The sequence below is a fragment of the Lithobates pipiens genome, unplaced genomic scaffold (assembly GCF_037356315.1).
Source record: "Lithobates pipiens isolate NorthernLeopardFrog02 unplaced genomic scaffold, aLitPip1_a1.2 Scaffold_25, whole genome shotgun sequence".
In the NCBI taxonomy this organism is placed as follows: Eukaryota; Metazoa; Chordata; class Amphibia; order Anura; family Ranidae; genus Lithobates; species Lithobates pipiens.
Genome location: NW_027507787.1, coordinates 95,125,566 through 95,140,540, shown reverse-complemented (window position 1 = coordinate 95,140,540; position 14,975 = coordinate 95,125,566). Strand labels below are relative to the sequence as shown.

Below are 14,975 nucleotides of genomic sequence, written 5' to 3'. Positions count from 1 at the left end.
TCACATTAACAGACAAGTACTCAGCCCATAGTCATTCACACAAGTCGCCCACTCTCTCTTTCTCTCTCTAATATGGTAGCACAATGGCAGGGGTGTGAGTGGCTGAACCACTGATCATGTGGACGGCACGGAGAAGAAGCCAGAGCAAGATGCGGGACAAGAAGAGCAGAGGAAGAAGAAGATGGAGAAGAAGAAGTTGGAGGAACAAAAGCACAGAAGGAAGATCAGAAGAAAGAAGACCAGAAGAAAGAAGATGAAAGAAGAAATTAATAAAGGACTTGTCAAAAACTGTCTCTTGTCTTTTTTAAACTTTTTGTCACTTTTTTTGTGCAATGGTAGGGGTACATTTGTAACCCATTACCAATTCACACAGCGGGGCCGGGATCTGGAGGTCCCCTTGTTAAAAGGGGCTTCCAGATTCCGATAAGCCCCCTGCCCGCAGGCAAGGGTTGTGGGGATGAGGCCCTTCTCCCCATCAACATGGGGATAAGGTGCTTTGAGGGGCTACCTCAAAGCCCTCTCCCAATGTTGAGGGCATGTGGCCTGGTAGGGTTTAGGAGGAGGGGCCTCTCTCGCCCCCCCCCTCTTTTCCTGCGGCCTGCCAGGTTGCGTGCTGACAGGGTCTGGTATGGATTTTGAGGGGGACCCCCACGCCATTTTTTTTATTTTGGTGTGGTGTTCCCCTTAATGTCCATACCAGAACTGAAGAGCCTGGAATGGAATTTAGGGGGACCCCCCACACATTTTTTTTTAAATTTTGGTTCGTGGTTCCCTTGTGGGGAAATCCCCATGCCGTTTTTATCAATGAACTTTTATGTGTATTGCGGACCGACAATTCATTGTAGCTGCCAGTAGTTTTAAATGACTTTTTTCCTTTAGAAATGTAATTTTGCTGTCAGACTGTTCTAACAATGGGAAACATGCGCCCCTTTACAGGCATACTATAGACACCCTCCAGGTACGAAATTTAAAGGAATATTACACTTTTATGGTTTCACTTTAAGCATTATTAAAATCACTGCCCCCGAAAAAACTGACTTTTTAAAAACTTTTTTTTGCATTGATACATGTCCCCTGGGGCAGGACCCAGGTCCCCAAACACTTTTTAGGACAATACCATGCATATAAGCCTTTAAAATTAGCACTTTTGATTATTCATGTTTGTGTCGCATAGACTTTAACAGTGTTCATGTGTTCGAACAAATGTTTTGCCTGTTCGCATGTTCTGGTGCGAACCAAAGGCGGGGGGGGGGGGTGTTCGGCTCATCCCTACTCATGGGGCAAAGCAACTCAAATTGCCCAAGGTGTACTAATGAAACAGATACACTTATATATAGGCTGTGGCAATGTCCCGAATTGCATCGCTACTGGGAGGGTATATTTGATACTCTAAATACCCTTCTACACAGGTGCAGTCTAACTCAAAAATAGCATTGTTAGGGATTGTATCAGAAGACACTCTCCCAGTCTAAATGCATGTGATGTGGTTAAGATCTATGTATATAGGACGTAAACTTATATTCCAAAAATGGATATCAAACTCTCCTCCAACAATAGCGCAATGGTTCGAAGCAATTCATCTTAATTTAAAACAAGAGGAATTGGCATATAAACATAGGAGAAGTCCTAAAAAGTTTTTGAAAATTTGTTCCTGGTGATTAAGCTCCAAAAGCCATCCACAATTCTGCCCCCAGTTACATCACTAGCCTAGTCTCAAAATACCAACCCAATCGCCCACTTCGTTCCACCCAAGACCTCCTGCTCTCTAGCTCCCTCGTCACCTCCTCCCATATCCGCCTCCAGGACTTCTCCCGAGCCTCGCCCATCCTCTGGAATTCACTACCCCAATCTGTCAGAATGTCTCTAAATTTATCCACTTTTAGGCGATCCCTGAAAACTTTCCTCTTCAGAGAAGCCTATCCTGCCTCCATCTAACAACTGCACTATTTTCTCCACGAGCTCATCCCCCACAGCTATTATCCTTTTGTATAACTTGGCCCTCCCTCCTAGATTGTAAGCTCTAACGAGCAGGGCCCTCTGATTCCCCCTGTCTTGAATTGTATAGTATTGTAATGTCTGCCCTAATGTTGTAAAGTGCTGCATAAACTGTCGGCGCTATATAAATCCTGTATAATAATAATAATAATAATAATAATAACTTAGTTTGATGTTATAAAAGGTTTCTTGCAAAAAGGTATAATCTGGAAGGTGCCAAAAAAAAAAAAAAAAAGAGGGAAAGTCCCTTTCTTTCTTTTTTTTTTCTCTTTTAGGTTGTTGTTTGGGGTTGGTTGGTGGGAATGTTCTGTGCATTTGTAAATTGTAAATGAAAAAAAAACTAATATTTAATAAAAAAAAGAGAGATTAGCCACAGAAAGCAGTATCTGGGAATTTAATATGCAGTTTATGTAAATGTGAGTGTTCTTATTCTTTTATTATAATAAACGTGTGTTTGAAAAAAAAAAAAAGCATGATGATTTGTCTTTGTTTTATGGAGCTGTACTGGAACAGCTGCTAAACCTGTGGAGAATGAGTAACCCTTGAGAGGCTGGTGTGACTACAGTAGCGAGAGCTATGCCTGAGGAAAGCCTTAAAGCAGATCTCTACCCAAAAGGGGAAGTTCTGCTTTAAGGTCTGACAGGTACCTGCTCCCACTTCTGGTTGGATCGACTGGGTGATCCAACTGGAAGTTTTTCTGTCCCCCCTCCCCACAATCACCTGGGACATGTAACAGGTCCCAGAAGACTGACAGACTATTCTCAATGAGCAGTGCGGCTCGCGCATACACAGTGCATCAAAGCCGCAAGCTGTCACAGTCAGGTGCCCACACTTGAGATGCCAGTGCTGGGGACAGAAGCCAGAGGGAATGGACAGGTGGGATGAACACTTCGCTGGATCCCTGGACAGGTGAGTGGCCGTTTATTAAAACTCAGCAGCTACAGTTTTTGTAGTTGCTGATGTTTTATAAACACAAAAATGCCTGAAGCTCCGCTTTTGAGAGAGGATTAAGCTCTGTGGGGTATATGGCTTATGTGACCTACTGTAATTTAAAAGGTCCAATATTCCACTCCTTTAGACGTGATTGGTGGAAATGTTTCACTTTGTGGCACACATGCAGTTGTGTGGAGACTGCACTGGAGATTAAATAAAGACGCAAAGGGGATTATTTACTAAAGGAAAATCCACTTTGCACTGAAAGTGCACTTGGAAGTAAAGTCACTGTAGATCCGAGGGGGACATGCAAGGAAAATAAAAAACAGCATTTTAGCTTGCACAAGATTGGTTGATAAAACCAGCAGAGCTTCCACTCATTTCAGATCTACCCCTTAGATTTAGAACGACTGCACTTCCAAAGTGCAATTTTAGTGCACTTTTAAGTGTACTTACAGTGCAAAGTGGATTTGCCTTTTGTAAATAACCCCCATAGGTTTCTATCTGACATCATTTTCAGTAATACTTTAATAAGGCAGCGGTGATCACTGATCTGGAACAACTGAGGGGCCATGCACATTTTGCCATCCAATTACCTATTGAACTAGCTACATGTTTAACCACTTCCCGACCAGCGCACGACGATGTACGTCGACAGCATGGCACGGGCAGGCATATTGGCGTACATGTACGTCCAATATTCGTTGCCGCCGTGCCATTGGGAGCGCGCCGCCGGCGCCGCGCTCCCGCGCTGGTCGGGACCCCCGTGAGTCCGGTCGCGGGACCCGCGGACTCGATCGCCGCGGGCATCCCCGCGATCGTCTCACGGAGCGGCCGAATGGAGGAAATGCTGTATAAACAACATTTTCCCTTTCTGCCTAGCAACTAGTGACGCTGATCTCTGCTCCATGTGATTGGAGCAGAGATCAGTGTACACTAAATGAAAGCCCAACCCCCCCACAGTTAGTAACACACCCCTAGGAACACTTAACCCCTACACTGCCACCCACTGGTTAACCCTTTCACTGCCAGTGTCATTTACACAGGAATCACTGCATTTATATAGCAGTGATTACTGTATAAATGACAATGGTCCCAAAAATGTGTCAAAAATGTCCGATGGGTCCCTGACAATGTCGCAGTCACAATAAAAATCGCAGATCGCCGCCATTACTAGTAAAAAAAAAAAAAAAAAAAATATTAATAAAAATGCTATAAAACTATCCCTATTTTGTAAACGCTATAACTTTTGCGCAAACCAATCAATAATCGCTTATTGCGATTTTTTTTACCAAAAATATGTAGAAGAATACGTATCGGCCTAAATTGAGGGAAAAAATTTTTTTTTATATATTTTTGGGGGATATTTATTATAACAAAAAGTAAAAAATAATGCGTTTTTTTCAAAATTGTCGCTCTATTTTTGTTTATAGCGCAAAAAATAAAAACCGCAGGGGTGATCAAATACCACCAAAAGAAAGCTCTATTTGTGGGAAAAAAAGGACGTCAATTTTGTTTGGGAGCCACGTCGCACGACCGCGCAATTGTCAGTTAAAGCGACGCAGTGCCGAATCGCAAAAAGTGGTCTGGTCTTTGACCAGCAAATTGGTCCGGTCTGAAAGTGGTTAAAGATCATTTTAAGACACATTTCCTAAATAAGGTGTTCTGTTTATGCTAACCTTTTGATTTTCCATTTCTCTACATCAGATACATTTTTTCCACCATAATAGGGTTTACCTTTGAATAATGATATCAGGTGTTAGGAACTAGTGCTATTGTTAGGAACTAGTCTATCTTCTGGATGGATGTGGTTTGATAGTTGGTCCTTTCTGTGGACTCACCCTAGGTGGACTGTTACAGCAAATATACCCTGCATCAATCCATAATAAACTACTGAAGAAACGAATTGAGTAATCTCAAAACGATGTATGAGGAAATAAGCTAGTATACGGTTACTACATCACTAAAATAGCTAATAGGTGATGGATGTGGATTGTATAAACTCTAGGGCTAATTGTATTGTTTATATAATACTATTTTGCATTTAAGTGTGTTTTAAATTATATTGATAAATGATTTATAATTTTGTAAAGTGTATTTGTTGATGTAGGTAACTCAAAAATCCACTATATATAAATCTTTCTTAACAATATATAAATAAATTAAAACAAATACAAAAATTAAAATGGAACAATAAAAATCAACAAGTAAAAATTATGTTAAAAATGGTAGCTTGAAGCTAGACTCCTGGGCCACCTAGGCCAAGAACTTTCCACTAGATTATGTGGGAAGGAGTGCAGTGCTTAAACAAAGTGGGGTTTGATATTAATTATTTTTAATTATTAATTATTATCATGCAGAATTCAACAAACACCCTGCAAATCAAACCTAGGTCCCCTAGACTAACAATCTTCTTTATATTTGTATACTAAACTAAATGACTTCTAAGTGGCTTTTTGATCTTTAACGGGAAGAAAAGGTGAACTTATAATTTGACCATTCAGGGCAAAGAAACAGGATATCTTGATATCCCATCCTTCTGCTGCTATTACCGTTCTGTTTACCCCTCAGGGCTTCTAATGACACCAGATAATTCTAGTTATGGGAGACCATGTGACTGTTCCCACTTCTTCCTATAATGCACTGCTGAGTGTCTGAGAGGCATAGGGACAGATGGAAGGCCCTTAGTCCTGTGTTAACTCTACCCAGACCAAACAGACCGGCACCAGGCCTTCTGAGGACTTTTGCTCTGTACAGGTCCAAGAGAGATACAAAAAAAAAATGCTATTAGTATCAACACTGCTGGCTGTAGATCGACCTGATCTGGAGCAGATCTAAACTCCAACTGACTAGTACACTCATTTTTCATACTGACCCCTAAAATTTGTGGTCGTCCTTTATGCAGTATTTTGACAAAAGCTGCTTTCTCTTCTTGGGTTCCATGTCCTCTGTCCATTGCTGGATATCCTGATGTTCCTAAACATAGAGCACATCTGTTATAGGTAAATATGGCTCAAATATCCAAAGCAAGAATGAATGTATGCAAAGCAGGCAAAGAGTTGATAGAATTCATTGTTCTAGTTCAGGCTTTTAGGCTAGAATAGTTGCAGATCTTTAGATATTTAAAGTGGATTTAAAATAATAAATGTATATATTTACATATAATGTAGTTAAAAAGGTTGAAGAAAACAGAAATCCACCTTCTTCAACTAATAACTAATAGAAACAAATACGTAAATAGAAAATATCCATATACACACTCCTATATAGTTGATCACGAGGAAGGAAAAAACCTATGACAGTCTAATTTGCTCTAGCAGGAAAAAAAATCCTTCCTGGTCCCTCAGGGGGCAGATTGGTGCTGAATCAACACTTTATGTTGTTATTATCTATAAATGTTAATATCCAGTTATATTTTGTGCATTTGGGAATGCATCCAGCTTGTTTAAAACAATCTACTGAGCTGGCCAGAACTAGCTCTTGAGGGAGTCTATTCCACATTTTCACAGCTCTTATTGTGAAGAAGCCTTTCCATACGTGTAGGTTGAATCACTTTTGCTCCAAATGTAAAGAATCTCCTTAATTTCCTCTTCTCAAGAGAGAATAAGTTCACTTCAGCTAATCTTTCCTTATAGCTGAGCTCCTCTTTGCCTCTTATCAGTTTGGTTGCCTTTCTTTCTTTCTTTCTTTCTTTCTTTCTTTCTTTCTTTCTTTCTTTCTTTCTCATATATGTTATATTGTTGGCTGAAAAATATTTGCATCCAATGGCTAACTTTAGATTGAAAGCAAAACCATCATAAATCTAATTAAAACTGTTCAGGATAGCAGTATTGCAGTCATAAAATTACCATGACATAAATCGTCCTGATGAGATAAGATAAGAAGGCATTTACTGTCACTGTAAAGTACAATGTACAACAAAATTACAATGATACATCACACAATGTATAAAAAAAATACTTCACACACATTCACAAAACACATATTATATTTAAAACGTAAATTAAGAGTTGTGAGTGCCTGCATACTGTGAATGCGCACGTATTGTTGAGTGCCCATGTATTGAGTATTAGAGTTGGGAAGCTAGTTGTTAGTTAATTGGACAGAGTCAAATTCCCAATCCCCATTAAATTAGTGGGTATAAGGCCCGGCGGGTAGGGAGGAGCGACTTGGTGCACATCTTGTGGCATGTATGCATTCTTTGATCATCCAACCGAAGGGGAATACTGCTGCGCAAAATGTAAGAATGTTGTTTCTAAAGGAGAGCTGGGATCGTACCCAGGAGTTTTCGGCAGGGGCCAGCACAGAGGCGGGTGGAGACAAGCAGGTGCAAGCACCAGAGCAGAGTAGATGGGTGACAGTCAGGAAGGGTAGAGGGGAAAGAGTTAGATAGACCTGTCCTGGGCTTGTACATCCCAATAAGTACACCCTGTTGTGTGATATTGGGGACCCCAGTCAGGGACCAGCTTTGCTGGAGCAGAGTGACGCCCATAGCTGCCAGGGGAAAAACTCCTTCAGTATCTGTTACAAAGACCTAAAGCACCAAACTTTATGTTGTTTACCGACGCTCGGGTTCAGCACATCATGGATCTAGTGGACAGATTAATAGGAGGGGCTGGGGAAGACCCAGCTGTCATGGCGCATGTTGGCACCAATGGCAAAGTCAAAGAAAGATGGTGTGTCCTAAAAAACGATTTTAGGGACTTAGGAGCTAAATTGGGGAACAAGACCACTGAGGTAGCATTCTCAGAAATACTACCAGTACCCTGAGCCACACCAGAAAGGCAGCGGGAGATTAGGGAAGTTAAGAAGTGGCTGAGGAGCTGGTGTACAAAGGAGGGGTTCCTGTAGAACTGGGACAACTTTTCACTCGGTTACCAGCTCTTTAGCAGGGACGGACTGCACCTAAATGGGGAGGGTGCAGCTCGGCTGGGAGAGAAGATGGCCAAAAAGTTAGAGGGGCTTTTAAGGCAAGGGGGGGGGGCAGATATAGACATAGCCAGCGCTGAACAAATATCAGAGGGTATTATTGGGGGCATTAATGGTAGGTTGACAAAAGTACTTAAATCCAAGGTAAGTAAATTAGCAAATCCAAATTGCCGCCTCAGAACAACCAAAAAAGAGATAGTATGTGACCGGACAAAACTACAAGGCTTGTTCACTAATGCCAGGAGTCTAGCTGACAAAATGGGAGAAATAGAGCTGCTGTTGTACGAGGAGGATTTCGATTTTGTGGGAATTTCAGAGACTTGGTCCAACAGCATTCATGATTGGCTGGCAACTATATAAGGGTATTCCCCACATCGCAGAGATAGGGAGGGTAAAAAAGGTGGAGGGGTATGCCTGTATATCAAGAATAATGTACAAGTAATTGTGAAGGACGACATCACTAATGGAGCAAGGAAGGGAATCTTCAAAAGGAGGAAACTAATAGGAAAGTAATACTGGGAGTATGCTATAGGCCAGAGGGAGGATGTGGAGGCAGACCTCCTATCCCTGTTTGGAATGACAGCAAGGATGGGAAGTGTCATTCTAATGGGGAATTTTAATTATCCAGACATAGACTGGGTGGAAAGAAATGCACATTCGTCTAAGGCTTGCCATTTTCTAAATGTCTTGCAGGACAATTTCATTGGTCAGATGGTAAATGAACCAACAAGAAACAAATAGACCTATTGATTACTAACAATACAGACCTGATCACGGATGTGGAAATACGGAGCAATTTAGGAAACAGTGACCACAGGTCAATTAGTTTCAGCATAAATCACACCAAATAAGAAAAACACAAGGGTAATACAAAGACACTGAATTTCAAAAAGTCAATGTCATGGTTATGCAGTGATCTTCCTCTGTTTGCTTACCTCCCCTCATGTGTTCAGACTAAGAGGCCAGCCACTTCCACCTGGTGGTTTTTATAACCTCTCCTCTAAGCGTGGCTCCACCCCAGGCCCTATCAGGGAACCCTATATTAACCTGTGCACTGCAAGCCAGCGGTGCTGATCAACCATTGTATATCATTGTGTGTTTGGCTTCCAGTTTGCCGTGTACTCTACGTTTGACTCTGTTATCGCCCTTGGCGTGTTCTCAACGATTCCTGTCTGTTTGGGACCTTGACCTTTTGCATGTTCCCGACCATCCCTGTCTGCCTGTGACCCTGAACCTTTGGCGTGTACTCTGTTGTTCCTGTCTGCTAGTTGCCCTGACCTCTGCCATATACCCTTACTATCCTTGTCGTTCCAGCCTGCTGCTTCCTTCTCCTGTAGTCTACTGTGAGCGTGAGCTGTGAGACCCTAGGGGCCGCGACCTGGAGCCAGACTGCAGCAAAGTCCATCCTCACCACTGGAGGCTCTGGTGAACACCCGCTGGCTCTTAGACTCCGCGCCCTGGGTAATCTATGCTCTAGCTCCCATTGGGTTTTCTGTTAGTGATCCTGTAGACCTGTGTCCTGAATCTCCTTGGGTACAATCCGCAGCAGTCAGTCCTAAGGTCCACTACCTAGTGGTGCACTTCCCGAGTGCATCTGTCACCTGGTCTCAGGTGACCTGACAGCCAACTTCCCTCATCTGTGCTCCTTGCTAGAAGATATTAAATGGGATAAAATCCTAGGAACAAAGAACATGGATGAAAAACGGGAGTGCTTTAAGAGCATATTAAATAAAGATATTGGGCAGTGCATCCCAATTTGAAATAAATTTAACTGCTTGCCGACCACCTCACGCTGATATACGTCGACAGAAGGGCTCGTACAGGCAAACTAAAGTACCTGTATGTGGCCCTTTAAGAGGTGGCCAGCAGGCGTGCGTGTGCCCATGGCAAGCTCCATGAGTCGGGTCGAGGGTCCCGTAGACTTGATCACCGCGGGGATACCCACGATCGCCTCCCGGAGACGAAGAACGGGGAGATGATATTGTAAACAGGCATCTCCCCATTCTGCCTAGTGACAGTGTCACTGATCTCTGCTCCCCATGATCAAGAGCAGAGATCAGTGACGTGTCACACGTAGCCACACCCCCCACAGTTAGAAACACTCCCCAGGGCACACTTAACCCATACACTGCCCCCTAGTGGTTAACCCCTTCACTGCCAGTGTCATTTACACAGGAATCAGTGCATTTGTATAGCACTGTGTCATGGTTATGCAATAGAGTTCGTCTGCTTACCTGTCTCCATGTGTTCATTTCTAGAGATCAGCTGACCCTCACCTGACTGCTTTTATAATCCATCCTCTGGCATGGCTCCACCCTAGCTCCTATCAGAGAACACTATATTAACCTGTGCACTGCTAGCCAACCCTGCTGATCAACTTTTGTGTGTTAGCTTCCTGTTACCTGCCGTGTGCTCTTCTATTGTTTTCCGTTACAGACTTTGGCGTGTCCTAGACTATCCCTGTATGCCTGTGATCCTGACCTTTTGGCGTGTCCCCGATATTTCCTGCCTGCTTGTGGCCCCGACCTTGGCTTTGTCCCTCACCATCCCTATCCTCCTGTTGCCTACTGTGGGTGTGAGCTGGGGGACCCTGGGGGTCGCGACCTGGAGCCAGTTGCAGCCAAGTCCATCCTCACCACTCGAGGCTCTGTTGAACACCTGCTGGCTCTTAGACCCCGCGCCCCAGGGAATCTTACGCTCTAACCCTGGTGGGATCCATCTTGGTGTTCTGGCGGCCCTGCCTTCCTATCACCTTGACCCCCGTCCGCAGCAGTCAGCCGTAGGGTCCACAACCTTGCGGTGGACTCCTAATCCCTAAGGGGTGCATCTGTCACCTGGCCTCAAGGTGACCTGACACACTGATTGCTGTATAAATGACAATGGTCCCAAAAATGTGTCAAAAATGTCTGATGTTTCCGCCATAATGTTGCAGTCACGATAAAAATTGCTGATCGCCGACATTACTAGTAAAAAAAAAATATTAATAAAATGCCATAAAACTATCCCTATTTTGTAAACGTTATAACTTATGCACAAACCAATCAATAAATATTTTTGGGGGATATTTATTATAGAAAAATGTAAAAAAAAAATGATGTGTTTTTTCAAAATTGTTGCTCTTTTTTTGTTTATAGCGCAAAAAATAAAAACTGCAGGGGTAATCAAATACCACTAAAAGAAAGCTCTATTTTTGGGAAAAAAAGGACGTCAATTTTGTTTGGGAGCCACATCACACGACCGCGCAATTGTCAGTTAAAGCGACGCAGTGCCGAATCACAAAAAGTGCTCTGGTAAGGAAATGGGTAAACTCTTCCGGGGCTGAAGTGGTTAAAAGTTGTTAAAAGAGCTAACAAATGTCCTGGGTGGCTTAACTCCAACGTAAAAATACAAATCAAAGCAAAGGAGAAGGCTTTTAAAAAATTCTAGGCTGAGGGGTCATCGTCAGCATCCCTACTTTACAAAGCATGTAATAAGAAATGTAAGGGTGCAATCAGGGTGGCTAAGATAGAACACAAATGGTACATAGCAGAGGAGAGTAAAAAAAAAAAAAAAAACAAGAAGATCTTTAAGTATATAAATAGTAAGAAAGGGAGGTCAGAACATATTAGGCCCATAAAGGATGATTAAGGGAATCTGGATACAAAAGATGAAGACATGGGGAAGGTTTTGAATATATTCTTCTCCTCAGTCTTCAAAAGGGAAATGGTGGGATTTAGTAACCAAGACTGCAATGTATATCCTCATAACACATTACAGGAAGCACCCTCATAGTTAACAGAGGATAAAATTAGAAATAGACTTTAAAAAGGTAACATTAACCACTTGGGACCCGCGCTATAGCCGAATGACGGCTACAGCGTAGATCTCCTTTTCCGGGACTACGTCTATTGACGTAGTCCCGTGCACGAGCCGCCTGCGCGCCCCCTGAGGGGCGCGCGCGGCGCGCTCTGTGATCGGCGAGTCTATGAGACTCGCCTGATCACCGATCAGAGCAAGGGGTCGATCCCGACCCCTTATCACGTGATCAGCTGTCAGCCAATGACAGCTGATCATGTGATATAACGGAGCCGGTAATCGGCTATTATTCCTCCTCGCGCTGACAGCGCGAGGAGAAAAAAAAAAAGCCGATCACCGGCGGCCGTGATCGGGACATCAGTCCCGATCACGGCCATCCCTGCCAGTGCCCACCTGCCCCCTGCCAGTGCCCACCTGCCCCCTCATCAATAAAGGTGATACAAAAATAAGTGCCCCCATCAGTGCCACCCAGCAGTGCCCATAGTGCCACCCAGCAGTGCCCACAGTGCCACCCAGCAGTGCCCACAGTGCCACCCAGCAGTGCCACCCAGCAGTGCCACCCAGCAGTGCCCACAATCTGCCTCGACAAAGGTGCTGCACCCCAGTGCCACATATCCGTGCCCATCAGTGTCATCTACCAGTGCCCATCAGTGCCCAGCAGTGCCGCCCATCAGTGCCCAGCAGTGCCACCTATCAGTGCCACCTATCAGTGCCCATCAGTCCCATCTATCAGTGGTACCTATCAGTGCCCCTTAGTGCCACCCATCCGTGCCACCCATCTGTGCCACCCATCCGTGCCATCTTATCTGTGCCCATCTTTGCCCATCAGTGCCGCCTTATCTGTGCCTATTAGTGCTGCCTTAACTATGCCTATCAGTGCCCACCAGTGCAGCCTATCAGTGCCCACCAATGCAGCCTATCAGTGCCCACCAATGCAGCCTATCAGTGCCCACCAGTGCAGCCTATCAGTGCCGCCTCATCAGCGCACTTCAATGAAGGAGAAAAATGACCTGTTTGCAAAATTTTATAACAAACTATTAAACATGATTTTTTTTTTTTTTTTTGCATCTTTTTTTGTTTGTTTAGCAAAAAATAAAACTCCCAGCTGTAATTAAATACCACCAAAAGAAAGCTCTATTTGTGGGAAATAAATGATAAAAATTTCATTTGGGTACAGTGTTGTATGTCCGCGCAATTGTCATTCAAAGTGCATCAGCGCTGAAAGCTGAAAATTGGTCTGGGACTGAGGGGGGTTTAAGTGCCCAGTAAGCAAGTGGTTAATAAGTCACCATAATACTTATTACTTATTAATACCAATAAGTAACTCAGTCAAGTGATTGCAAGACGATTGTTCTTAATTTTTATGAACAGTCTACTGGAATGGTACCAACTGATTGGAGAAAAACCATGTAACATCAGTATTTAAAAAGGGCCAAGATATATCCCTGGGAACTACAGGCCAGTTAGCCTAACATCAATAGTTTTCAAGCTCCTAGAGGGGATGATAAGGGACTATATACAAACTAAATTTACAAACTAGTAATAAAAACTGTATTATTATTAGTAACCAGCATGGTTTCATGAAGAATCGTTCTTGCCATATCAATCTATTAACCTATGAAGAGGTGAACTGCCATCTAGATAAAGGAAGGCCTGTATATGTGGTGTATCTGGATTTTGCTAAGGCATTCGATACAGTTCCCTATAAATGTTTACTGTACAAACTAAGGTATGTCGGCATGGACCAAAGGGTGAGTACATGGATTGAAACTGGCAACGGGGGAGAGTCCAGAGGGTGGTGATAAATGCGGAGTACTCGGAATGGTCTGGTGTTGATAGCGGGGTCCCCCAGATTTCTGTTCTGGGACCAATCCTATTTAATTTATTAATAAACGATCTGGAGGATGGGATAAACAGCTCAATCTCAGTCATGGGCATCCGCAGAACTTTTTCCAAGGGGGGGCATCATTTTAAGGCCACTCATGCTCCGCCCCTTTTCGACAATCTCATGAAAATCTTTCCACTGGTAATACATATGTGTTATATAACAGATAATTCATCTTCACTTTGTATTGGAAGTTACTCTGGCGGCTGTGTTCCATGCCCATATAGCCTAGAGAATGTACATCTTTTTACATTGCAATACATCTGTTGTGGCCATATTTTGATCTCATACTGTCACTGTATAGGCTGTTTTCATCAAGATAAAAATATGGCAAAAACAGATGTATTGCAATGTAAAAAGATGTACATTCTCTAGACTATATGGGCATGGTACGCAGCCACCTGAGTAACCTTGCGGACGCCCATGCTTTCAAAAACCAGCCCTGGAAAAAATTTCATACCAGCCTCACAGCATTATTATACCAGCCCAACAGCATAACGTCATTATTTTCTTGTTCATGAAAGGGAAAACCACACATTTTACCAGTTAATAGTGGTAAGTGATCAATCATCAAGGGGGACCCCAGGAACTCAGAATGTGGGGGGGGGGGCACCTTCTGCAGAAAGAATACTTGAAGGTAAGGGGGGTGGGTTACTAATATAAGGAGGAAACCCTTTATATCAGTGCTCCTTACATTATCGTATTCACTCCCCCCTTACATCAGTGACCCCCCCCCCGACTGACCTGGCGGTGCTTTCACTGACCTCCTCTCAGGTGCACTGTGCAGGGCTCAGTCAGTCAGCTCCAGCTTGGTGGGTCTGGTTTTATCCTATAGTCTCCTGTCCACAGTCCACACAAGTCTGACTTTTCCCATGACCCCCATCCCGGCAGTGCTACCACTCTTGACTCCTCTCCAGACTCCCTCAGAGACTGCAGACATGCTACAGGAGATGGACAGAGACTGTAGATTTGATGCAAGAGCTCAATGCAGCCTCACCAGTCCCCATCAAATGCAGCCTCACTGTGCCCACCAAATGCAGCCTCACTGTGCCCACCAAATGCAGCCTCACTGTGCCCACCAAATGCAGCCTCACTGTGTCCATCAAATGCAGCTTTACTGTGCCCATCATTGCAGCCCCTCCTGTGCCCCATGTCCCAGTCTGCAGTCCCTGTCTGTGGGAAGGTGTGTTGTTGATGCTTGGTACGGTACCTTGCATGCCAGCAGGATATCCATGATGGGCAGCAGCAGGCAGGGTCTGTTCTCGTTTTGGATGGGGACGGTGCTCCTTCCAGAGGATCTGTCTGCTGTGAGATGGAGTGGTCCCTGGCCACCTGCACCTTCAGCCACCCTCATTTTCTGGCCCCAGTCAGCCTGTCCTCTGGTCCTGGTTAAGTGGAGAGCACTGGGTGGGAGTTGGAGAGAAGTTGGAGCGTACTA

General features: G+C 43.9%; 1 protein-coding gene across 3 annotated transcripts in view; it reads right to left on the bottom strand.

Moving 5' to 3' along the window:
* The window catches only part of LOC143930421 (uncharacterized), a 277,574-nt gene that overhangs the window by 176,275 nt on the left and 86,324 nt on the right, over positions 1–14,975 (bottom strand). For all 3 annotated transcript variants that reach the window (XM_077454728.1, XM_077454727.1, XM_077454729.1), the window contains exon 2: positions 5,804–5,904. In XM_077454728.1, the coding sequence (XP_077310854.1) occupies positions 5,804–5,884 (81 nt within the window). In that variant the 5' untranslated portion in view covers positions 5,885–5,904. The remainder of the gene's footprint in view (positions 1–5,803; positions 5,905–14,975) is intronic.